Below are 27,523 nucleotides of genomic sequence, written 5' to 3'. Positions count from 1 at the left end.
TAAATAATACAGATAAACAGGGCAACATTATCCTACGGAAGATCTGTCTACTTCACAACACTGCTGTAATTTGGCAGAGAGTAAAAAGTGTACTGTGTAGCGATATGAAATTTAAAAATGTTTGCTTGGCCAGAAAGGACTGGATTTATAGGAAGCAACCTGCATAATGAAAAACCATTGACTAGGACCCTGGAAACCTGGGTGTTAGCCCATTTCCACCTCTGTACCAGTGTGACTGTGGGCTTCATTTCCATATCTGTAAAGGGAAACAGTAAACTAGACAGCATTTAATTCACTTGCAGGCATTCTAAAGTTAGGTGCTTGATATTTTATGATAAACTTCCAAGGATATCAAGCAACATTATCATAGCCAAATTCTTAAAACTCAAAAGGAAACAAAGTACCATGAGGGAGAACTAGTAGAAACAACAAGCAGCAGAAATAAATCTTCAGCAACTTCAGTGGTTGTAATTATCGGGGTGTGTGTGTGTGTGTGTGTGTGTGTGTGTGTGTGTTTGTATATATATAGTATAGCTATGTTTAATGTATTTAAAAGAAATAAACTTTAAAATATAATATAAGAAATATAAGTAACAAATATGAAAAAACTAAATAACATGTAAGAATTATGTATTACTAGAATAATTAATGTTAGAATAAAAGCAGTGAACAAAAAAAAATCAGCTCTGAGATTTACAGCAAATTAGTCAAAAAATTGGTGAACTGTAAAAGAGACTTGAAATCATCCAGAATAAAACAGAAATGGGAGATTAAAAAATGAGTTGCTTAAAAAAGTAAAAAATATGACAAAATGTGACATTTATCTAATTGGAGTTCCAGGCACTATTTAAAGAGTTGCTACCTGAGAATTGTCCAGAATTGATTACAAATGACAATGCATTGAATCAGGAAGCCCAGTGAACCCTAGGCAGAATAAGGAAGAAGAAATCATGGTGGGCAAATCATAGTAAATTATCTGAACAATCAAAACAAAGAGCAGGTCTTTAAAGCAGCCACAGAGGAAAAAATTACACTTAAAGTAGGGACAGTGAGGATGACAGCTAAATTTTCAGTAACAATATTGCAAGTTACAAGACAACTTTTTTTAAAAGGCAATCAATTGATATTTTCAATGTGCTGAGAAAAAATAACTGTCAATCCAGTGAATCTATCTTTGAAGAAGAGTAAAATAAAGATATTTTCAAAAATAAACAGGGATTGCCACAAATAGACTGTTACCAAAGAAAATTGTAATGTGCTTCAGTTATAATAGGAGTTCTCACATGGAAGATCTGAGAATGAAAAGAAAAGAAAGTGTTACATCTTAACAAAGACTATATAAAAAGTGATAATGTGTAATGGGAGTGATTTTTAAAACTTAGTGCCAAAGTACACTCAGCAGTACCATATATATCAGGAAGGAGGAGATTGGTGTTAGTGTTCCATGGATTGATAATGATTTTGATTAGATTGTGATACATGTGTGTCACTACACAAAGAATAGAGAGAATATAGGGGGCACCTGACTGGCTCAGTCTATGGAGTGTGTGACTCTTGATCCTGGGGTTGTGAGTTCCAGCCCCATATTAGGTATGGAGATGACAAAAGAAAAGAAAAAAGAGAAGAGAAGAGAAGAGGGAGGGAGGGAGGAAGAAATAGAGTGTATAATTTGCAAACTCATAGAGAAATGAGAAAAAAATAAACTCTACCCCCCCCCCCAGGAGAGAAAATAAAATAGAAAAAGTGGTGCAAATAGAAAATAACATATTAGAAATAAGTGCAGATAAGAAAGACTAAATCTTCTATTTTAAAAGACAAAAATTAGGGTGCCTGGGTGGCTCAGTTGGTTGGGCATCTGAGCCCACTCATGTGGAATTTAAGAAACACAACAGAGGACCATGGGGCAAGAGAGGGAAAAAAGCATAAAATCAGAGAGGGAGACAAACCATCCAAGACTCTTAATCATAGGAAACAATCTGAGGGTCACTGGAGGAGAGGTGTGTGGGGGGACAGGGTAACTGGGTGATGAACATTGAGGAGGGAATGTGATGTAATGAGCACTGGGTACTATATAAGACTGATGAGTCACTGACTCCACCTTTGAAACCAATAATACATTATATGTTAACAAATTTTTTATAGAAATGAAATAAAAAATAAATAAGGGGCACCTGGGTGGCTTAGTTGGTTGGGTATCTGCCTTTGGCTCAGGTCACGATCCTGGGGTCCTGAGACCGAGCCCCACATCAGGCTCCCTGTTCAGCGGGAGTCTGCTTCTTCCTCTTCCTTTGCCTTTCCCCCACTGCTCATGCTCTCTCTCTCACTCTCAAATAAATAAATAAAGGATAAAAATTGTCAGAATAGATGAAAAAACAAAAGGTAGATGCTATTCATAAGCATCACATCTAAAACAAAGATACAGGAAGATTAAAAGTAGTTTAGAAAAAAGATGTACTGGACAAACACCAACTAAAAACTAAATATTCCTACATAATAAACCACCCTAAAATTCATCAGATGAAAACGGTTGCCTCTTGGCTGACAACTCTGTGGATCAGCAGTTTGAATGAGGCTCAGTTCTTGGTTTTTTTTTTAAGATTTTATTTATTTATTCATGAGAAACGGAGAGAGGCAGAGACACAGGCAGAGGGAGAAGCAGGCTCCATGCAGGGAGCCTGACGTGGGACTCAATCCCAGTTCTCCAGGATCACGCCCTGGGCTGAAGGCAGTGCTAAACCGCTGAGCCACCCGGGCTGCCGTAGGCTCAGTTTCTGCATACACACATAGAGTCACCCTGTTAGTAGATTTGTGAGCACACCAGAATCAATACAGATACCATATTCATTTGTTTGGTGATTTTTTTTTATAAATGATCTTATCACTTTTTCCCTAAAATATAACACAAGCATAATTATGTATGTTTTGGGTATGATTTGGTTTTGTTATTTACATTTCTGTTACATAACTATCTTTACAGTATATATACTTTCAAGTATGCATAATTTTTTGTGTGGGGGGATATTTCTTTCCAGCATACAGACTGAATCAGCTTGCTTTCAATTTCTGTCTTAGGAGAAAGACACAAGAGTATGTGAACATCCACTCTCAGATATAGTGATTGCTGGTGAAGCTGCTCATCCTTTACCCCACACATTTCACCGCTTACTTCAAACAATCTCTGATCTTATGATGTCTCTACCCAGTGGCAGTTCATTACAGCAAATGGCCCTAAGGTAAGAAAAGAGGTTTTATGTAGTATTCAAAGCTCAAAATGCTCGAAAGACTTTTTTTTAGAGTGAGATACAAAGAATCTCTCTACATGGTATGAATGGTGTTTCACTCATTACTGTCATAATCTAGAATCATCCTCCTTAGCTCACCACCTGTTTGCCCCTCTATAAAATGAGATTAATACACTTCTTAGTGCTTTGAATTATCAGTCTATGACAGTTTTCCTCCCTTTTCTACCCCTAAGTCACTTATCTCAGCATTACCCAAGAGTAGAATCTTAAATGTCACAAAGGGAAAGGGAGAATGAAGTCGCAGAAACAAATCAAAAAAGTATTTTGAATTGAAAAGAATTTTAAGAAAAATGGAACCTTAGTTTTATATACAAGATAGCCTAAATCTACCACCTTGAAGAACATCACCTACTTTAAGCCTGCTATAATTTTAACACTACTTCAACATTGTGAACCTTATTATCAGATCTACATATGGAGCCACACGTATAAATAAATGCTCCACTGATTTTTATAAGCCTGTAAGGTGACAGAATGATTTTTGGCTACCCATAGCCCTGATGATAAGACCAGGAGAGGGGAGATTTTGTTTCTTCCTCACAAGATTTTTGAAGTGCAGGATGTATTATATATACTCTGATGAATTAGTATAGTAAGCGGGGGTAACACTTATCTATCTACAAAATTGATTACCATTTTTGCTTCTGTAGCCTTGATCTTCATGATTACAGAAGCAAATTTCTTTATACATAAATGTATTTTTCTATATGTAAAATGAGTGAACTTTCTTTAGATCCTATCTTGTTCCAAAGAAATTACCTTTATTTCTCACAAAAAGGCAGTGATATTATTCCCTGATTTTTTTCATTTCTATTTCTTACCTAGAACATTAAGATTTTTTGAAATACTAACTACAGAGTGCTTTTCCAAGGAATTCAGTAGGAATTATTTAATACATTGCTTATACATTTTTAGATGCTGGAGTCTGAAATTCAAGCAGTCTGATCACCAGTTCCTCCATCAGAGTAATGTCTTTCATCACATTAACAATATTTTGTCAAAATCAGATGATGGAGATAGTGAAGAAAGTTTTAGCATCAGTATACAGTCTGGCTTTGAAGCAATGAGTCAGGTCAGTCATTTACCACTTTCCTCTGTTACCCTGCTAACATTAAACAGTGTTTAGAAGGAGAAACTGCAAGTTACTCCTAAACAATTTGACTCATTTGTTTCTTACCTCATGTTTTGTTTGTTTTATTATCATGAAAGATATCCACTTCAGTGTTGTAATAATGTACATTTGTTTCTGGTAGGAACTGTGCATAGTAATGTGCTTAAAGGACTTAACCAGCATTGTTGACATAAAAACTTCAAGCCGACCTGCCATGATTGGCAGTTTAACAGACGGTTCTACTGAAACCTTTTGGGAATCAGGAGATGAAGATAAAAACAAAACTAAAAACATCACCATCAACTGTGTAAAAGGAATCAATGCCCGCTATGTATCTGTCCATGTGGACAATTCCCGAGATCTTGGGGTAAGAAAGGAGACTTAATCTGTGGCTCATCAGTTCTTTTCAGACCCTCAGAGACCATGCCTGCCCTCTTATTTCTGAGTTTAGCAAAAAGATTTCCATGTGGAACTTCACCAACCAAACAACATTTTTATATTTCCCAAATAAATCTTAAATGTAAAAACAGGTTAAGAGGACAAGGGGCACTATGGAAGACCAATTCTAAAAAGAGGTGTGATTATACATACACCATGGCTCCAACTAAGCAGAATAAATGTCTGTCCTATAACTGCCTGCCTGCATGCCCTTGTCAAAGCTCTTCTCTTGACCTGAAAGCCCTCCCCTTAAACTCTACCTATCAGAATCTCCCAAAATCTCAAAGACCAAGAAAAAAACTCCTCTCCCAGTACCTCTTCTATAAAATTACTCTTTCCCAGGTGCCTGGGTGGCTTCATCAGTTAAATGTCTGCCTTTGGCTCAAGTCATGATCCCAGGGTCCCGGGATTGAGCCCTAAGGCCTTGCTGAGCAGGGAGCCTGACTTCAGACTCTCCCCCCTGCTCATACTCTCTGTCACTTATCTCTCTCTCTCTCTCTCTCAAATAAATAAAAATCTTTTTAAAAATTGCTCTTTCCTTTCTCTAGGTTCTTTTTTATTACTCTGATTGCACTTAATACACTTTGACCTATCATGTAATTAGCTCTGCTTCCAATCCTCACCCTTAGCTGTCATGAGAGTGGTGGTGGGGTTTCTAGACTAACCTGAATAATCATAATTTATATTTTTCCTAGCACTAGCCTGTTCACATCTTTCAACTGAATTAAGCACTCCTTCACAAAAGACTGTAAACAAAGGAAATAGAATCTTGTTTACTTGAACCAGGAAGAAGGCACCAAACTCACATGCTTCTACCCCCATTGCTAGGGAAGGGTACTCCTTAGAGTTTTCCCTCAGAATGGGTGTGGCTTGCTAGCAGATACAGTATTAATAAATCTCCTTTGACCATTGCCAGGCTTCTCCCATCCCATTTGCATATTTCCTTTTCCAGAAAAAGCCAGAGTGGTAAGGCTGGGTCTTGGGTAACCCAGATGGAATGCCAACCTCAGAAGTCCAGTCTGTTATCACAACACTCCTTGCCATCCACAGCCACCCCCAACTCCTGTTATCTGGCAGTGAATGAGAAAAGGGGGCTTAGTTAATATGCCATAAGCTTTTTCCTCTTCAGAGCCAAGAGTTTCAGTTGGTACAACTACTTACCTTACTAGAAAGTCAAGTGTAAGAAATCAAAACATTTTTCTAGCTAGGATTTACTGTTCAATACAATATTACCTTTGATTCTTGGTATATTTTAAGCCAGGACATACTCTGCCTTAGAAGAATGATTGAAATCAATTTGACATTTTTCCCTTTTAGGTAGTAATTGTCACAATATTCTTTTTTTCAAAGCCCCAGTAGATTATCTGACATCTGCTTTCCTTTTAAGAAACCTCTAAGTTGGGCAGCCTGGGTGGCTCAGCGGTTTGGCTCCTGCTTTCAGCCCAGGGCGTGATCCTAGAGACCCGGGATCAAGTCCCACATCTTCTCCCTCTGCCTGTGTCTCTGCCTCTCTCTCTCTCTCTCTCTCTCTCTCTCTCTCTCTGTGTGTGTGTGTGTGTGTCTCATGAATAAATAACTAAAATCTTTAAAAAAAAAGAAAGAAAAGAAAAGAAAAGAAACCTCTAAGTGCCATGTGTCTTTGAGGCTTATTTACGTCTATGTCCCCAGCCCACCTGCCACCAGTGCCTTATACACAGCAGTCGTTTGAATTTCATCAGCCTAGAGCTGATGTATAACTAAGTATGCAGTTCTCCAAGGAGTTAATGTGCTTATCTATTTCTTGATGTGCCTTGAGTAAAAGTTACTCCAGGACCAGCATGATTGTTTTCAGTACTTAAAGATAATGAACTTCTGTTGGATTATTTCTTTCATGTCTTAATGTTCCTTCCCTAGTGTGGCAAGGATCTCAAAAGGATAGAACCCATCATTCTCAAAATCTGTAAGGCAGTCTGGATACATTGTGACAACTCACAAGTATTTGTTGGTTAAGCCACCTACCTACCTTGCTTTTACCTCCAGAAGCTATGAAACTATTGCAGAGAGAGTGGGACAAGAGTGACAAACAGAGGTGTCGAAAGGTCTCATGACAGAATTTAAATCTTTAGACTTTGGATTTAAAAAAAAGGGAATGCCAAGCTCCTCTTTCAAAGCCCATCGAGACTGAAGGTAGACTTTGTGAGAACAAGACTAGGGAAGACTGGAATTGTAAGAATGTGGTTGTTCAAACAGATGGAGTGAGGTCAGTTAGGAAGAATGATGACAGACATGCAGAAGAGTTAATGTGACATTGGTAGGCCATAAATCGTTGTAAATTCAGGAGCAGGAATATGGAATAATAATTGTTGTGAATTGTCTGTTTTAGAATAAAGTTACCTCAATGACCTTCTTAACTGGCAAAGCAGTAGAAGATTTATGCAGAATAAAACAGGTAATTACAATTTTGTCATTAAATGTTTTGCTACCTAGTGAGAAATTCTTCTCAGCCTCCACTGTTAAATTCTAATTTTGACATGCTACCAAAGTATTATAGGAAATCATTTGTTTATAAAACACTAAACTGACAAATAGTCCAGATAAGGGAACATTTACAACCATCCCTGTGCTAACCATCTTATCCATTAGTACCCTAAATGTTGTCCTGTCATGAGTGATTATACTGTACCTAGAGTCTTCCACTCTACCTCCAGCTCCCTTAGAAAGATTCAGAGTGCCTTAAATGCATCATAGGTCGAATTTATTGTTACCACCTACACTTCAGGTTAAAATGTAGATTGTTGTCTTCTAGCCTGAAAATCTATCACTTATAACATTGAAACTGTAACCAGGCTGCAAGTTGATTTACAAACCATGTCTAAAAACAAGTTAGGTTTTATTTGGGCATGTATCTGAGATTCTGTATAAACTGATTTGTATTAGTGAAACTTTATCAAAGCTGTTCTTCTATAGCTACTTTGTCCCATAAATGTTGACCACTTGCTTTGTTTTTCAAATCATATTGAAAGAATGAATTGAGGTTTTGGATTAGATAAATAATAAATTTTGCTTAAAAGGCTAAAAATTTGGGGGAGATCATCCTATTCAGTGAGATAGTATTTATTTATGCTTAATGCTCTTTCTAGAAAATTGGCATTATCAACTAAAATAATATCAATATATATGTCTATATAAATAATGTAGAAGTCCCAGATCATTTCTCTTAGACATCAAATAGCATAAGAACAATTTTCATTTGATCCAATGAGTAGCATCAGAAACCATTTCAAGTGCATTGAAATTTAAGCCTTGAAAAAAGTTATATTCTTATACAGTGAAATAAGGAATCACAAATGTGAAGCTATATTTAATTTTTCTTTAAAACATTTAGTAACCACACATCAAAAATGCTTATTTTTTTTAAATGATTATCTTTAAATAGCGCTTTAATGTTAAGATGCACAAGATAGGGCCCCATTCTGATCTTGTGAGTGTTTCTACTCATGGTCAGTATAGGGAAAAGGACAGTCACATAAATTGTTTTAATGATGTTAGTTAAGTAACTTGTCCCTGGAAAGTACTCATACCTGCATTTTAATTCTTAATTCCACCTTCTACTGAGAATCCTTCAACCTGTGTTAACCTCATTTCATCTGTATAATAGCTACTATAGTATTACTTATCCTCACAAGGTTTCAGTAAGATAATCAGTGTGCAGTAACAGAGTAAACCTTGGTCTCTTCACAGGTCTTTGTGATTTGAGCTTGCTGTTATTCGCACTAAGTCTAGGACAGTGATAAGAGAGTGGGACAAGAGTGACAGAGCTATATCAGGTTTCTATCCCTTTTTTATTGTGCTAGGTTGATTTGGATTCCAGGCATATTGGTTGGGTAACAAGTGAACTTCCAGGAGGAGATAATCACATCATCAAGATTGAATTGAAAGGCCCAGAAAATACGCTGAGAGTTCGACAAGTAAAAGTCCTTGGCTGGAAGGATGGTGAAAGCACAAAAATTGCTGGCCAGATTTCAGCCAGTGTGGCCCAGCAAAGGAACTGTGAAGCTGAGACTCTGCGAGTGTTCAGACTTATTACATCTCAAGTGAGTGTCCTTACTACCTAATCTAGCACAGGATACTCTGAAATAATCTTACTCAATAAGAATACTAAGATGGTGACAAACTACTTTGCAAAACTTGTTAGAGATGACAGACAACAGATGTGACCCATTTTCTCTTCTTATAACCCCAAAACTCCTTAATTTTGAGGATTCATTTTATGAATGCAAAACTTCATTTTGCATTCATAATTCTTTCAAATAGTGGCATACAGCGAGAATAGCCTACTCATATTATAAAACCTGCAGAATTAGCTCATGTGTCCTTTAGCTTTCACACTGATAATTACTGCCATTGATTCCTTCTCATGTTCCCAACTTCATCAGGTGTTTGGAAAGCTCATCTCTGGAGATGCTGAACCTACACCGGAACAAGAGGAAAAAGCATTACTGTCATCACCTGAAGGAGAGGAAAAAGTATACAATGTATTTATTTGTATTCTAAAAATATTTATTTGCCTTTTTCATTATTTTTGTTCAGTGAAACAGTCTATTTATTGCTATGTATTTTAATGGATAGGTGATATTAGTTTATATGCAATTACTATTTAATACTTTAACTAGGGGATCCCTGGGTGGCTCAGCAGTTTAGCACCTGCCTTTGGGCGAAGGCGTGTTCCTGGAGTCCCAAGATTGAGTCCCGTGTTGGGCTTCTGGCATGGAGCCTGCTTCTCCCAATGCCTGTGTCTCTGCCTCTCTCTCTCTCTCTCTCTCTCTCTCTCTCTCCCTCTCCCTCTCTCTCTCTCTCTCTCCCTCTCTCTCTCTCTCCCTCTCTTTCTGTCTATCATGAATATACAAATAAAAAAATCTTAAAAAAAATACTTTAACTAGAAGATGAAACTATTAAAATTATTTGTTTATATATGAACTAGCTAGTATTGTAAATAACAACAAAATCTGCTCTGTATCATAGGCTGTTGTGTTCAAATTTTAGGATTTGTAAAATCAGTGTACTATACTGTACGCCAGTGATGATGATCTCCTTCCTCCATTTAATCTGCCCTTCACAGTCCAGTTTAAAAATACTATCTTCTCCAGGAATCTTCTTTATGATTTCTCCCCAAACAATATGCAGTTTTCCTTCTGCTAAACTTCATAGTAGTTTCTGTGAGTCTCTTTTGATTTCTTTCATATGTTTATTTGTACACATTTGTCTCTTCTAATGAATCATAGCTTCTTAAAGACCAAGTACATATCTGATTTGTCTTTGTATCCTTGGCATAAACACACATGCATTCAGCACATTTTTATTGGAATAATCTGTTCTTTATCTTATTCTTAAAATTTCTTTTAAACTGTGATTGCCTTTACTTATTTGATCTACTCTAAAGCATTGTACCCAAGAGGAAAACCTCATCTATTTCCAAAAAGAGAGGTCAACTCTGACTGGTCTCAATATTCTTATGTCTTTAGATGTTATAGATAATCACCTTGGGAGTTCATTGAAAGATAATTTTAAGGACTTAGTCTAGCCCTGTGCCTTCTGATATAATAATGTCTAAGTCATCCACATCTTTCTATTTGGGATCTGTAGAAAATAAGATTTTATAAACATTGGTTCCTGGTTGTTTCTTTCAGCACCCTTGGAGATAATCATTTGAATAACTACAAGACTGTGTGACTATTCAGTAAATCAGTTGAATTTAGCAAATGGTGATTTTGTGCTAAATAACTGTGATAATTGGTACCAAGCTTGTGTTTTGTTCTTAGTTATAAACCTTTCACACACACACACCCCAAAAAATCAATAGGGTATCATGTAATCAATTATTTATGTACATGAGGAAATTGCACATGACATAGGGTTTCAGAGTACACTGAAAAAGTATTATGCCCTGGAGCAGTGCCCAAAAGGCTTTTGGTAGGTAGTGAACATGAATTGACAGAGGGTATGGGAGCAGGGCTTATTTGAAGCTGACCTAATAGTAGGAGAGTGTATGTTGAGATGTTAAGGTTGATTGGGAAAGTTTATGCTAGTGTTAAGATGCCCGTAAAATAGCGTAATTGTTAAGAGAATCATTTTTAAGTAAGATTTTTGAAGTAGAATTTAGATAGGGAAAAAATGTATCCTTTTAAATTGTATTCTTTTATGAATTTTGACCAACATATACAGTAGTAAAATCATCACTGCAAAGAAGTTTTAAAACACATCACTCCTAAAATTCCCCTCCTGGTCCTTTGCAGTCAGTCCCTCACCTCATGCCTTGACCCTGGCAATCACTGAACTATTTTCTGCCCTTGTTAGTGTTCCTTTTCCCAGATGTCATATAAATGGAACCATGTAGGATGGAACCTTTTCATCTGGTTTCTTTCTCTTGGTAGAATGATTTTGATATTCATCCATGTAAGAGCATGTATCAGTAATTGTTTCTTTTGGTTGCCAGGAAGTGTTCCATTTTATGGATTTACCAGAATTTGTTTATCCTTTGACCTTTCAGTGGATATTTGGGTTTGTTTCCTCTATTTGGCTATTATTAATAAAACTGCTGTGAACATTTTGTGTACAGATTTTTGTATGGGTACATTTTCATTTTTCTTGGGTAAATACCTATGAGTAGGATTGCTGGCTTGTGTGGTAAGTCTATGTTTAACTTTCTAAAAAACTGCTGACCTCTTTCCAAAGTGATTGAACCAATTCATGTTTTTGCCAGTGGTGTAGATTTCCAGTTGCTCCACATTCTCAACAGCACTTAGGATTGTCACTCTTTTTTAATTTTAGCCATTATTCACTGAGTGGCACTGTCGGTAAAGTGTCTCTTGGTTTCCACTCAGGTGGTGATCTCATGAGTCTAGATTTGGAGCCCTGCGTTGGCTCCACGCTCAGTGAGAAGTCTGCTTGAGTTTCTCTTTCTTGCCCTCTACTTCTCCACACCCCCACCCCTGCACACGATCTATCTATCTCTGTCTCTCTATCAAATGAATGAATGAATGAATGAATGAATCTTTTAAAAAAATTTTAGCCATTGTAGTAGGTATGTAGTGGTATCTCATTGTGGTTTTAATATGGATTTCTCTAATGATAACAATGAGTAAATTTTCGTGTGATTATTTGCCAATCCTGTACTTTGTTTAGTGAAGCATCTGTTCAAATCTTTTACACATACTTTTTTTATATCTGGTTGTGTTATTATTAGGTTGTAAGATTTTTTTTTTTTTTTTATGTATTGAGGATAAAGACTCCTTAGCCAATATGTATTTTCAAATATTTTCTCCTACTCTGTGGTTTATCTTTCAGGGAACAAGTTTTTTATTTTGATGAAGTACAATTCTATTTTTTCCAAAATGACTTAGGATTTTTGTATCTTATCTAAAACTTAATATCACAAAGATTTTCTCTAGAAACATTAGAGTTTTAATTCTTTTGTTTATAGCTATATGCATTTTTAAGTTAATTTTTCTTGAGTTGAGTTTCATTTATTTTTGCATGTAGATAGCCAGTTATTCCACCATTTGTTGAAGACTGTCCTTTATCAATAATAAATACAACATAAATATCTATGTCTATTTCTGCCTTCTCTTTCTGTTCCACTGATCTATATGTATATTCTTATACCAACATCAGTGTCTTGATTACTACAGCTTATAGAAAATCATGAAATCATATTCCAACCTGGTTCTTTTTAAGTTATTTTGGCTAGTCTAGGTCCTTTATAGTTCCATATAAAGCTTAGAACTGGTTTATAAGTTTTTCCCCTTCTAAAAAAAAAATCTGGAATATTGATTGGAATTGTACCAAATTGCTAAGTCAATCTGGGGAGAATTGACATCTTGGTGATTAATACTGATTTTTCTAATAGCCTTTATTACTAATATTTAGTTTAATTCATTTCAGTCAAAGGATATGCTTTGTATGATTTCAAGCCTTTTAAATTGTTAAGACTTGAATTCTGACTTATATATTTTATGAGTCCACATGCACTTGAAAAGAACTTGAACTATGCCTTTGTTCTGTGAGGGGGGTTTTGTGAATATCAGTTCAAGTTGTTGGTAGTTTTGTTTAAGTCTTTAAGAGCTTTACTGATTTTTGGTTACTCATTTACTTGTTCTATCAAGTGCAAAAAAATTTTTGAACTGTCCAACTATTTGGATTTGTCTATGTGGATTTTATTTTACCTGGTTGCCAATCTCAGCTGTCTGATGGGCACCAAAAATTATATGGCTTTTTAGATGATCAGCTTTTTCTCATTATTAAGGTGGGCGTTATATTCTCTTACAGCTTTCTGTATCCTAAGAAAAATGGAACTAAGAACCATTTTTTGTTCTTAAAATAGTGGCTTTGCGGGAATCCTGGGTAGCTCAGCAGTTGAGTGTCTGCCTTCAGCTCAGGGTGTGATCCCAGGATCCAGGATCAAGTCCAACATCGGGCCCTTGTAGAGTGCCTGCTTCTCCCTCTGCCTGTGTCTCTGCCTCTCTCTCTCTCTCTCTCTCTCTCTCTCTCTCTCTCTCTCTCTCTCTCTCTCATGAATAAATAAAATCTTAAAAAAAAAAGAATAGAGGCAAAGCCACTATTACATTTTTGTATTACAAAATAATACATCAGATTTACCTCATGGGCTTATTGTGAAGACTAAATAAGTATGTGTATTGTTAACTCTAGCTGTGTATCTATACCTTAGGAGAGTGCCATTCACATAATATTAAGTACTATAAAATGTCAGCCTTTATTTCTCTTCCCATGATACGTTTCTTTGACTCCTGTTAGTGCTAAATTAGCCTAATTTAAGAACACTATTATCATAGAGTTTTGTTAGGATATTTCCCTTTTTTAAAAAAAAAAAAGATTTTATTTATTCATGAGAGACACAGAGAGAGAGAGAGAGAGAGAGGCAGAGACACAGGCAGAGGGAGAAGCAGGCTCCATGCAGGGAGCCCGACGCGGGACTCAATCCCAGGACTCCAGGGTCACACCCTGGGCTGAAGGCAGGTGCTAAACCGCTAAGCCACCCAGGCATCCCAGGATATTTCCCTTTTAAACAAATGCCATTTTCTGAATTGTTCTAACAACTAAATGTAGGATATTCAGAAATTAGGAATAGATGTAATCAAAGTGGCCGAAACTGACAGATTAAAGAAGTTCTTAAAAAGATAGTATGCTTCTCTGGATTTCTTAAATTCAGAAGTTTTGCTTTTTGTTATAGTCAACCTTAGCCAGTAGTGGTTTCTTCACACTTTATCCTTAGTCTTAGTGTTACAGACCTCAATCTAAAATAAATTCACCTTATAAAAATAGCTGCATAGTTATTTCTCAAGATACTTTAAGATCAAATATACAAATTTTATTCAAAGAGCCTGGGTGTTTTTCTTTTCTCCCCTCTTTCTCTATGTAAAGGCAACATCAGATGCTGACCTGAAAGAACATATGGTTGGAATCATATTCAGCAGGAGTAAGCTGACTAATTTACAAAAACAGGTTGGTAGATAGCCATTTCATTCTCTTCATTAGTTTTTATTTGGTTTTAGGGTATGAAGTGTTTTCTAAAATTTATGGAGGCTTTTTTATGTGGACTTTTTTTTATAGGTCCTACAGAATGTGTCTGCCTTTTTCTAGAGAGGAAGGAGTATATATTGGCATATCTGCATCACTTTAAAGAGAATGTTAACTTTCTTACCTTGCTACTCTTTGTTATTTCTCATTTTCAGGTAGATTGTTTCATTTTGGTGTCAAATATCCAGCTATCTCAGATTTTATTTGCATTTTCTATGTTCCTTTTCCTACTGGTTTTTTTTTTTGTGTGTGTCAGCTGACTTTTTTTTAAGTAATTATCATGTTAACTAAATCAGTGTTAATATTTTAATTATAAGGAGATGTAGTAGTGCTAGATTGTTCATATAATGGAGTACCTAGATGACATAATAATTAGTCCTTCAGAAGTCAAATGAAATACTGATTTTGAATTAGCTGATCATTTTAACTTTCAGCATCATTAAATCTTATTTAAAAACATAAACTTATCTGTGCTTTATCTTTTTAACAGTCTTTCATTGAATTTTAGATGCTACCAGTTATAAAATGTGCTGTTATTTCATATATCACTAAAAAAGAAAAATTGCTGCCAATTACATGGTGAATGCCATCAGTTATAAAGCATGTTATGAATAGAAATGTTGGTAATATGTGAGAGAAAAATATGCCTTAGAAGTGATAAAATATTTTGCTTTTGTTTGATATCTTAAACCACAGGCAGGAGTATTGGTAACTTGTATATAAGTTTCTACATGGTAGTTGATTTAAATATTAAGATTTTGGGGATCCCTGGGTGGCGCAGCGGTTTGGTGCCTGCCTTTGGCACAGGGTGCGATCCTGGAGACCCGGGATCGAATCCCACGTTGGGCTCCCGATGCATGGAGCCTGCTTCTCCCTCTGCCTGTGTCTCTGTCTCTCTGTCTCTGTGACTATCATAAATTAAAATAAAAATAAAAATAAATAAATAAATATTAAGATTTTTAATCATGGTTCTGCTAGTTTTCCTTAATTGTTTTTAAGATGATTTAAGGAAATGGTATGATGGATAATTAATGGAGAGAAAGAGCATTAAATTGTTTATATTCTTGTTTTTGTTTTACTAAAGGTAGTAAATCAGATGTAAAATAGATTTTTACATTTGCTTTATGTTGCCTTTAAATAGGTGTGTGCTCACATCGTCCAAGCTATTCGCATGGAAGCCACTAGAGTTCGTGAAGAATGGGAACATGCTATATCAAGCAAAGAAAATGCCAATTCTCAGCCCAATGACGAAGATGCCTCCTCTGATGCTTACTGCTTTGAGCTGCTCTCGATGGTCTTAGCCCTGAGTGGATCTAATGTGGGCCGTCAGTATCTGGCTCAGCAGCTAACTCTGCTCCAGGATCTCTTTTCACTGCTCCACACGGCCTCACCTCGAGTCCAAAGACAGGTGACTGGTCATACCACTTAACTTTGGCTTCCTTTTTTCCTTGAAACATTGTTAAAAAATGCACTATCAAAAAGAATCACCTTAGGGTCTTAAGTATTGATCTTTATTTTTTGTTTTGTTATTTGGTTTTTTGGATTGTATTTTAACTCCATGCTTTTTGTTTCTGACTCATTGTTTGAGAATATGGAAGAGCAAAATATGTTCCATTTTTCTACTGTGCTATTGTGATAAAGAATAGCCTGTCTACTGATTGTCTTACTACTATGAGATACGTAATGTTTCTTTATTCCCGACCAAATAAAAGACATGTTTTTCTTGCTGTCCTAGAGTGGTAATTACCACTTCAGAAATTAAAAATCATGTTTTTATTTTTGTTAAATTTTTGTTTTTATTTTATTTTTGTCCTTCTGAAAGCTTTTGAAGTCATAGAACAGCAGTGAGGCTCACTTAAAAAAATGAAAACTTTAGAACACTACTCTTTAAAAGGAATTCTTTCCTTTTATTTTTCTTATCAGGTAACCTCCTTACTAAGACGAGTGTTGCCTGAAGTGACCCCTAATCGTCTGGCCAGCATCATTGGAGTGAAATCCCTCCCCCCAGCAGATATCAGTGATATCATTCACTCAACAGAAAAAGGAGATTGGAATAAACTAGGTATCTTGGACATGTTTCTAGGATGCATTGCCAAAGCACTCACAGTACAGCTAAAAGCCAAAGGAACTACCATCACAGGAACAGCTGGTACCACTGTGGGCAAAGGTGTTACAACAGTTACTCTTCCGATGATTTTCAATTCCAGGTTGGTCATTGCATCTATTTTAGTACTAAAATAGAACAGAGAGAGCTACTATTTGGAGAATTAAAGATAGGATTTCAGTCCACGGCCATACCACCCTGAACGCGCCTGATCTCGTCAGCTAAGCAGGGTCGGGCCTGGTTCGTATTTGGATGGGAAAGATAGGATTTCAAATTCCACCTTGTTTGATTATTCACCAAATAGAGGCCATAAACAACTAACCCATGTATAAAAGAGAATGCTGTATATAATAAAAGTGTCATTTCAAATTAGTGGGGAAAGGAAGGTGTGCTGAATATGTGATATTGGAATACTTTTCATATAGAAAAATATTGTAGACACTTGTCTCACACCATATACAAAAATTAACTTGAGATCAATTAAAGCTTTATGTATATTTCTTTTAAAACTCCACTAGGACACATTATAGAATATTTTTATAATCTTCAACCCAGAAAGACCTCCTTAAAACATAGAACCCAAATGTCACAGAGGAAAAATTCAGATTTGGCTACATGAAAATCAAAGTTAATTACATTAAAATATTTTAAAATGTAAACTGACCTGGGAAAAATATTTAATACCTATATAGTAGATAATGAATTATTAGTCATAATATTTTAAAAATGACTAAAAATTAATGAAAAAAGACAACTGGTAGAAAAATGCATGACAAGAGCAGTTAGTTCCAAGAAGAAAAATTACAAATGCCAGTAGACAAATGAAAAGACACTTCACTGGTAATCGGAGAAATATTAGATTAAAACAATAGGAAAATATCTTCTTGGCAGCATTATGAATAAATAGGCATTTTTATGGCATCTAATGTAGATTACTACATCTTTTGGGGTGTCAGTTTAATAACATATCACTATATTTAAAATATGTTTATCCTTTGACCTACCAATTCTACTTCTCGAATTGTTTCCCTAAAAAATGTTCATACATGTGCACAAAGATATGTGCAAGGAAGTGTGTTACAGAATTGTGTGTAACAGAAAATTAGACATCTGGAACAGTACTAGTCAAAGAGCCAGTCCATGACATTAAATAACACCAAGATATAAATCAGTGTGTTACTTTCTTCTTCTAGATAGTCTTACAAAAAAAAAAAAAAATGTCAGGATCCCTGGTGGATCACTGGTGGCGCAGTGGTTTAGCGCCTGCCTTTGGCCCAGGGCACAATCCTGGAGACCCGGGATCAAATCCCACGTCGGGCTCCCGGTGCATGGAGCCTGCTTCTCCCTCTGCCTATGTCTCTGCCTCTCTCTCTCTCTCTCTCTGTGACTATCATAAAAAAAAAAAAAAAATGTCAACTGACCTAAAAGGTAGTGTAGTCAGTGATGTAGTTAACATATTCTGGTAGAAGCCCTTAATATCTCAGTGTGGTTTGGTAACAAATAGCTTGTAGTCTGTGGATATGCTTTGAACAGATGTATTCTAGAAGATGCAGGGTATAAAAATAATATATAAACAAATATTTGGAAGGGAACATGTCTCAGAATAGCTCCTCTCTTAGGATTGAAGAGATAAATTATGGGTAATATTTTGAGTAATTTCTTTTTTAAATGCTTTAATTATTTGAATCACTTAAAAATTAAAATGCATGCTAAAATAACAGTTTTCATCATTTTTATCTGTAACTGTCCCTGACTGGTTTGCATAAATGCTGACTTTTCTTTGTAGTTATGTTCGTCGAGGTGAAAGTCATTGGTGGATGAAGGGCTCAACTCCTACCCAGATCTCTGAGATCATCATTAAACTTATTAAGGATATGGCAGCAGTGAGTTCTCATCCTCCTGATCATCATGTTACTGAAGTGCAGTAGAAATCTGATTAAAACAAGCAGCTTATTCTACTACATTAATAGCAGAAATACATTAGTGTTACTTTGCTTTACTTAAAGCTTCTGTTCAGTAGGTTAACCATTGTGATGTTTGTCTTTTTGGTCAGTGATAAATTTGTCCTTTGTGTAAACTGTTCATTTCAAGCTTCCCAATTAATTTACTTGAGAATTGTTACATTAGTCTTCTAAGACTTTAAAACTTTAAAAATAAAATACACTTTTTGAGCCCTACAAATCAGCCTAAATCCAAAACCCTAATCAAAAATTAGGGCTCCCCAAAGTGAAAGTTTCTCCTTCTCTTTAGCTGTCCTGGTTTTTTATAAAGCTTTTATTCTTTATTAATATTCTCCACCATTGTCTTTAGATGTTCTTTTCAGGGAGATCTGGGAAAATAGAGGAAAGGGAATTACTTCTCAGAGCTCCTGGCTTTTACTGGTGGCTCCATAATGCTAGTTTCCTCACATTCCATTATATTTTCAAGCTAAGGGGAGCAAGATGCGGTAGAATGTAGGCTCCTGAAAGGTTGAGCGGACAGCATTTTGGAGGAAGAGATGGAGGAACTGAACTGCCCTTTATAAGAGAGTTAATAGCATGTGGATGGGAAGCGAGAGAGGATATTCTGGGGAAATAGGAAGCTCTGTCTTTTTTCCCCAACAGCAAGGACATTTCCTCAGTCAGAGAAATGAACTTTCTCACTTCTCAACAAGTCTTCCTCAGGATGTTCATTGGATAAAAATATTTAGGAAAAATATTTAGGAACACCTAAGCTTTGTAATAGGTGTTTATATTCAGCAAAAATCAAGTCAGCTAATAAAAGTAGTTGTACTTTGAATCCATTTATGTTCTTGGGTTCTAGTAGTAATATTCATCTAAAATCAGTTAACTTAGCTGTATAAATTTTGTGTTAAATAACAAGGCTTCATAATCAAAATTTCTCAAGCATAGTTACTTTAGTACTTCTATTAAGTTTTTATCTAAATGTAAGAGGAAATGCTCTTGAGCTCTGTAGGAAGAGTATTGAGAACCTTATTTTTTATTTACAATCATTAAAATAGTGATTAAAAGCTGAATTTTTCAGAGTTGTGAAGGATTTTTATTTCAAAAGTATGCTGCTGATGTAAAGCTGCACTAACAGGGGCGCCTGGGTGGCTCAATCAGTTGCACATCCAACTCTTGGTTTCAGCATAGGATGGTAAGATCAAATTCCACTTGTTCCTCTCCCTCTGCTCCCCCCACTACTTGGGCGCACACTCTCTTTCTCTCTCTCTCTCAAATAAATAAATAAAATCTGGTTTTTAAAAAGTTGCACTTACAAATAAATCTTTCCTTTTTAATGAGAGATGTTATTTAAGAGAAGAGAATTTACTTTTATGATTATATGTTTCTGGTTGCTTATTAAATTATTCTCTCCTGCTCAATAGGGTCATCTGTCTGAAGCATGGTCCCGAGTGACAAAAAATGCCATTGCAGAAACCATCATTGCCTTGACCAAGATGGAGGAAGAGTTTAGATCTCCAGTGAGATGTATTGCAACAACTAGGGTAGGAATTTATTTTCGTTTGGTCTGTATGGTTGCAGTAATAGGTTTGAACAAACTTGAAATCAATAGATCAGTTTAATCCAATTTTTTATACCAAATATTGTATTTACCATAAAAGTGATAAAGGCTTTTTTTGAATTGTGAACTAAGTATAGTGGTTATAAACATTCACTATTATGTGTTCTTTATTCCTAGTTTTTGTAATTATTTAGGAAGCTAAGGATAAACTGGTTAGAGAAGGCTAAGTAAGTTACCTATCTTTCTAATGATATGTTTACTGTAGCTTACACAGTAAGTTTAGTGTCAACATTATGGTTAGATAGACTGAAGGTCCTTCAAAGACAAGGCCCTCCATGACTCATTTTGGAATGGCCTAATTAAAGTGAAGCCTACCTACTAAATTTACAGACCTTACTTTTAAAAAAGCAAAAAGTGTATGCCCTGGGTGGGGTAGGACGGAATCTCTTAGCTAGCAAGTAGAATTACATTCTTCAGATGAGACGTCCATAGTAATTTTTGATCTACCAAATTTCATGTCTCATGTACTTCCAAAGGAGATTAGGGATTTCCTTGGAGCAGAATCAGTGTGGCAGCATTAGGAAGAAATAAACATTGGCAGAAATTGCTTGATTTCAAAGCTTGAATTCAAAGCTTTATCTCAAAGAAGAGAAACTGTATTTCTCTAGGGCAGAAAATACCACTTCATGTCATCCTGCTAGTGAGCGTGACATGTGAAGCCATTACTGTGGCAGCAGAGCTTTAGCACCATACACATGCTGCTTTCTTTCCTTCTACATTCCTCTTTCTCCTTGCACACTTTATTTTTGTTTCAGTTTTTCCTTTTTTCTATTTTTCCCTGTCACGCTCTTCATATGCAGTGACACTCATGCACTTCTTAAATAATTAACTTTTTCAGTAATAAAAAAATATATCATTCTATGTAAAACTGAAGCTTACCCTTTGAGCCCCAGAAAGTTCTAAACTGTCTCTGAGGGCTGTTTTCCAAAGTCTGCTAGACATTTACTTATTTCTGATAGTCCTAGGTGTTTAGGATCATACCGAGACTTTTGAGGAGCTGTTCTTACCCAGGAGAATTTAGTATGTACCCACCTACCCATGGGATTGTGTAAAATTAAACAGAATTAAAGTTATTGCGCCACCTTGCTTGGAACATAGCACCTCAGGCAGATGATGCTAGATGGGAAAATATGTAAGAGGCACCAGTACAGTAAATACCCAGTGTGTATATTCATTTACTAACCTATTGCTTACTTAGTAGACCAACAAAGGATAATTTTATATGTCAGGTAAAAACCAGAATGGTTTGTCACAGCAGCAGTTGGTAAATATTTGAGTGCCATTGAGTATACATGTATTTTCAAATTCAGCTCACATTTATTGAGCTGTTATCATGTGTCAGGCAGTCAGTGTTTTAGAAGTCTTTTTTAAAAATTCAATATTCTGACAGCCTTTCCTTTTAACAGCTCTGGCTTGCTCTAGCCTCACTGTGTGTGCTAGATCAGGACCATGTAGATCGTCTCTCTTCAGGGAGATGGATGGGAAAGGATGGACAGCAAAAACAAATGGTAAGATCAGAATTGTTTTCTAAAAATGTATCTTATTTTTCTTTATAAGGAAGCTCTAGCTTAGCTTTAAAAAAAAAAAAAAAAACGCAAGTCAAAATTCCACCATGAGCAGAAACTTGTGTCACATTGCCCAAGGTCATCTCACAAGTCTGCTTCACTTAGGGTCCTCTCTTTGTAGCCTCTTAGGGGCTTTAATTATATAAAAGAGCTTTCCTCTTCTTCTTTAAGTCATGTTCGCATCATATCAAAATGTGTTTTTAGCCAAATCTCATTGTATCCCTAGATTTTACTCTAAATGTTATCGGTCATTTGGTAAGAAGGAAATAAAGCAGTAAGAGAGGCATCATGAAATACCATTTATTCACAAATACACAGTACTTAAAGTAGGTTTGCTAAGTGTCCCTAGGTGCACTGGAAGGGAAGACTTTATAAAGGCCCTCTGAACATTTTCTCACTGATATTCAAGTTTCAAAATGAATCATTTATGCATTTAGGATACAGAATGTTAGAACATGGGGGGAAAAATTTCTTAAGTCATTAATCAAAGTATATGTTTATTTATTAATCATTGAACGTGCTCAGCACATTAATTATTGAATTAGAGGTTTTGAAGACTTTTTAAACTTAAGTGCATTTGCCATAATTCTGTTTAATGTTCAGATTCTAAATTCCTAATAGACCTCTCAGAACAATAACATTATTGTTGTGAATAAATTACATTCAATTTGTATGAGTGTCTGGGATGTTCTTGTTAATGTAATGTGACATGTGGGAATGCCCTGTTTCAGCCTATGTGTGACAACCATGACGATGGAGAAACTGCAGCCATCATTTTATGCAACGTATGTGGAAATCTGTGTACTGACTGTGACAGATTCCTTCATCTTCATCGCCGAACCAAGACTCATCAGAGACAGGTGACAGCTTCTCTCTGTGCACACAGAGACACAGAGCAGTATCTGGAGCACTGGATGCATTCAGTAAATTATGAAATAAATATGGGAAGGAGGTTTGGTGTGATGGGAAGGGACTGATGCAAAGGGACTTTGCAGTCAGAGCCTCGGTGGAGTTGCCAGCTGCCTCACTTACTGCTGTGTAAATCAAGACAGTCAGCTAACCTCTCTGAGACTTAGTTTCCACGTTTATAAAAATGGGGCTGTTGTCAAGATTCAGGACAAGATTGGAAATATCTGAAAATTAGAGTGCTTAGTAAATAAAAGCCATTATTATTACCAAGTAATTAAATTTGATACTTCCTCCTTCACAGTGAGAAATAAAATATGTTTCCCTTTAATGAAACAATAGGTCTTCAAAGAAGAAGAAGAAGCTATCAAGGTTGACCTTCATGAAGGTTGCGGTAGAACAAAACTGTTCTGGTTGATGGCACTAGCAGATTCTAAAACAATGAAGGCAATGGTGGAATTCCGAGAACACACAGGTAGCAGAGGATTTAAGGTTGAACCATGCCTGCTGCTTAGGATTTAACTAGATGTTATTTACTTACTATGAGTTATTTAATAGTGATTATTTTGAGTATATTCTGATAACTATGACATCATTGCTCACTGTCTGTATTATTATATTTAGTGGACCATGTTCTATAATAGGGTATTAGACAACAGGTCAGGAAACTTAGTTTGTCATTCACTAGCTATGTTACCGTAAGCAGGTCATTTTACCTCCAAAACATGTGATTTTTCTTTTTTTTTTTCCTGATGTAGATCTTATTATACTCTCAGCTTAAAGTTACCCTAAATCTTACAAATTCTTAATTTTCAGCACCTCTGTAGTCTGCCATTTGTCTGACACAAATTTTTGATGTTGAAGTTAAGTGCAAATCTGAACAAATTTAATTCTATAATAGGGGTATTCTTCATGCTTCAAGAGCATGGTCTTTTTTTCTCATAGCTGATTTTTTTCTTCCTATAATCTATCAGGGCCATATATTACATTAATAAATATTCAAATGTTGAAACATCTTTGTATTCATGAATTAAACTATCCTTTTAAAAAATCTATTTTTCCTGTAAATATTGCTGAATTCTGTGTATTGTATTTAGAATTTTTCTTTTTTTTTTTTTTTTGTATTTAGAATTTTTCCATCTGAGTTTTAAAATTAGCTTGGTCTGAATTTTTCCAATCTTCCTGTTCTTTTTCCTAATGTTCTGTTCTTGTTTTATGGATTGTGTTATTTCTTTGTTTCAAACATTTAATTAATTTTCTTTTCATATTATTCTGTCAATTTTAGTTCCTTGGATGGGAATTTTTCTGTTTTTCAAATTTTATATTATCTAATGATAGGTTTTCTTCTATGCCTTATAATTTTGTCATTGTAGAAATTCTTAAAGATTTACCTTCAATGTATTCTTATTTAATTTTTATTATATTTTGTCTGGAACTACGCTTTTGGAGCTGGGGGTTTGCCATATCTTCTCAACCTACTATCTGTTTGGCTTCAGATAGGTCTCTAGTTTCTTGTCCCTTTTTTGTTACTAGTTACTTTATAATTAGGACAGCTTACAGCCCTTCCACTGTAAAACTGCCAGGCTGATTTCCCAGGAATAGTAACAGATACAAACCTGATTTTCCTGTTGTTGTGTTGTTGTTTTTAACTAGTTGTATTAAAATATGTAGAAAACATATTCTTGAGGATTTTTTTCATTTTCTTCTTGAACCTAGGCAAACCCACCACAAGTAGCTCAGAAGCATGCCGCTTCTGTGGTTCCAGGAGTGGAACAGAGTTATCTGCTGTTGGCAGTGTTTGTTCTGATGCAGATTGCCAAGTGAGTATATGGTTAGACAGTCAAGCTATCCCAGTATGGAATAGCATGTATTCCCTGGTGACAGATTTACTTCATATAAATAAGAGGTAGAGCTCAGCATCACTTCAGTTTTCTAAATTAATATATTCCACATGTCAAGAATTAAATGCTCAATTAGAGCTAGAGAATGAGTCAGATAAGTTTCTCAAACTCAAACCAGACAGTGTGTGTTTATCAGCTACCACCATAATAAATATTTAATGTTTGCTTTTATGCTAGAAATAGGTAAAAATCTATGGACTGCATTTCCTTTGCCTCTTACATACTTTATTCACTTATTTCCCTATGATAAACTTCCAATATTTGAGAGTTCTTTAGTCCTGAACATCCATTCACGTACTCCATGCTCTCCAAGTATTTTCAGTTCCTCAATTCAGTTAACAAAAACTTGAGTAGGGCCCTGCTAGTGAAAGATACGTGTATGTTTTTTGTACCCATTTTGGGGAAGGAGTAGGTGGTGATTGGAAGATTGTATTTCAGGAATTTCTTTTGCTTCATGACTATGCACAGAAATAAATAGATTAAAATTATATTTCACTTTTTATCAGCATTCCCTTTGTGAATTTTTTAAATCACATTAAAAGAAAAATTACACACTGAAAAAATGTAAATTAAAATTTTTTAATTACACACTAAAAAAATTTGCTAATGATCCTTAAGTTATATTCAAATAAAGAATAAAAATAGCTTTATTGTTACCTTAAATAACCTTAACGTGTATTTCCAGTGGGAAATATCTTGGAAAATTAATATAATGGATATAATTGCCAGGCTGTGTGCCGTTTTCAATATTTTATATGCCATTATAATTTATCTTTAATAGGAATATGCTAAGATAGCCTGTAGTAAGACGCATCCCTGTGGCCATCCATGCGGAGGTGTCAAAAATGAAGAGCACTGTCTGCCCTGTCTACACGGCTGTGATAAAAGTGCTACGACGCTGAAGCAAGATGCTGATGACATGTGCATGATCTGTTTCACTGAGGCGCTCTCAGCAGCACCAGCCATTCAGGTTGTCTCAGCTCTTAAAGTATTAAATGTTTCTAGAATTTAACATGGGAAGGATAAATATATCTGTTTAGTAAACAGATCCCTGAACTTTTTACATCATTGAGAGAAAATGTGCCACTAGCATCTCCCAGTTTGTGGAAGAGCAAATTCCATCTTTTTATGTTCTGTTTCCATTTTGTGTGTTCAGCTTTCATTTGTTATTTGTGTGAGCCTATATAATCAATAGAATGTATAAAATGTTCATAAGAGAGGGAAAAACAATTAGTTTTTCTAATAACTACTCTCTTCTTAATTTCCAAAACCCAGAATGGTAGCATTATGTAATTGATGTATACATAGTGATACATGCCTCTAATGCCTCTATATGTAACATGTATGCATACTTCTATAATATTAGTAATATTATTAGAGTTATTATTTGCTAAATATGTTTTTTTTAATTTGACCCCTTATTTATATTTTCAGTTCTTAGGATTACAAGATAAATGAATATTCTCAAAAAATAAATATTAAATCTTTAAATCAGTAGTTCCTTCTTTCTGAGATACAAAAGGGAATAATTTTAAATTAAAAAAAAATTTTTCCTAACCTGGCTTATTCTTTATAAAGTGGCATTAATATACAAGTGGTAATGAATTGGAAGAAGCTAAAGACCTAGTTAATATAGGTCTTTAATAAAGATCTATAATAAAGACCTGATTAACATTTCATGAATAACATACAAGTACTGAACTTTTATTGTCCTAAACTTGGTTTTTCTCTTACCTGCTTCAATTATCACCTTCACTGAATTATCTGCCAGTTATTCAAGTGTTTATTATTATCACATTTGCTTATATCCTTCTCTTTTTTTAATTTAAGCTGGACTGTAGTCACATATTCCATTTACAGTGCTGCCGACGAGTTTTGGAAAACAGATGGCTTGGTCCAAGGATAACATTTGGATTTATATCTTGTCCCATTTGCAAGGTATGGAATGAGAAATTATCTACCTTCTATCTGTTTTTATCTTTATCTTCTTCACCTTTCAAAATAAATATGTCAGCATCTCTTGGTGACCTTCCCAGTTTACTTTTTAAACCCCCAGCCCCCACCAATTTCTGCTCTTCTCATCCAGGTGATGCCAAAGAATATTGTAAGATCCCTCTATCTGTTATAATATATTTCAGAACAGTAAGTGTCAATTAAAAGCTGATTAAATGGAATTAAACATATTGTATCAGAAAATTCATTTAGACATTGTCATCTTTAAAGGGTGTTCTTCATCACTTTCAGACCCTTCAGAGTTCAGATCATGTGACATGACAACAGGTGACTACCAAAATGAATGAGCCTGTAGTGCTTGTGGGCTCTGATACCTGCCATTGAAGATGAAGTCTGGGCTTTCATCTTCATGAAAGACTCTTTTAGAATCTTAGGTAAAATAAGGAGAAAATTGTTGACATTTTGACACATCTCTTTAAAGATAATCAAAGTAGCGATTTGTTTTGGCAAGCTAGTGATGATTAACTTAAAAAAAAACCTTTAAGAATGTGATTAACAATGGCTTCTCTATTAATTATCCATTCCTTTTGTTCTATTAAGTTCTCCCTATTTCCTTCAGATATGCAGACTGGTATAAAGGGTATAACATGGAAAGACTTAGCACAATCATTGCTTAGTTAAACTGAGGAACAATCAAAAAGATTGTAGTAATTTGACCTCTCTTCTCATATGGTGCCACAATGAAAAGTCGCATTTAGGAAATGATATGTCGTGTGATAGAGAAAATACTACCTCCTCATTTCTGTACCTGGCATTCAACCCTACCCAAGGAACCAGACAGAACACACACACAAGAGGGAGTATGTCTTATTTGTGGCAACAAGGCAACCTTTTATTCCCCGAAGAGCTAAGGCCCCAGGAGCTACATTTCAGACTCAGGAAATATAAAGCTAATAAAACAGAATTTCATGTTTTATGTTCTATTTTCTCCTGTTGTCCCTGATCTTGGAAAAATGAGGGCTTGAGAGGATTTCACAGGATTATTTCTAAATGGCATTTTATTTAGAAAACTTATTCACTCTCTGGTTATCTCCTAGCACAGTACT

General features: G+C 35.4%; 1 protein-coding gene and 1 long non-coding RNA gene across 2 annotated transcripts in view; one reads left to right on the top strand and one right to left on the bottom strand.

The window, feature by feature from the left end:
• MYCBP2 (MYC binding protein 2) overlaps positions 1-27,523 on the top strand; it is a 262,011-nt gene that overhangs the window by 223,741 nt on the left and 10,747 nt on the right. The window contains 17 exon segments of the mRNA XM_055335749.1: positions 3,073-3,233; positions 4,218-4,374; positions 4,556-4,780; positions 7,214-7,279; positions 8,685-8,924; positions 9,267-9,365; positions 14,269-14,349; positions 15,566-15,832; positions 16,348-16,631; positions 18,315-18,411; positions 19,896-20,015; positions 21,499-21,600; positions 22,389-22,517; positions 22,906-23,038; positions 24,280-24,383; positions 25,246-25,434; positions 26,295-26,402. Coding sequence (XP_055191724.1) covers positions 3,073-3,233; positions 4,218-4,374; positions 4,556-4,780; positions 7,214-7,279; positions 8,685-8,924; positions 9,267-9,365; positions 14,269-14,349; positions 15,566-15,832; positions 16,348-16,631; positions 18,315-18,411; positions 19,896-20,015; positions 21,499-21,600; positions 22,389-22,517; positions 22,906-23,038; positions 24,280-24,383; positions 25,246-25,434; positions 26,295-26,402 — 2,562 coding nt within the window.
• The window catches only part of LOC129516387 (uncharacterized), a 38,905-nt gene continuing 20,320 nt past the window's right edge, over positions 8,939-27,523 (bottom strand). The window contains exon 4 of the long non-coding RNA XR_008665755.1: positions 8,939-9,300. This is a non-coding gene — a long non-coding RNA (uncharacterized LOC129516387). The remainder of the gene's footprint in view (positions 9,301-27,523) is intronic.

This window comes from Nyctereutes procyonoides, unplaced genomic scaffold (genome assembly GCF_905146905.1).
Source record: "Nyctereutes procyonoides isolate TBG_1078 unplaced genomic scaffold, NYPRO_anot_genome, whole genome shotgun sequence".
NCBI lineage: Eukaryota > Metazoa > Chordata > Mammalia > Carnivora > Canidae > Nyctereutes > Nyctereutes procyonoides.
This window is presented reverse-complemented; position numbering and strand designations above follow the sequence as displayed.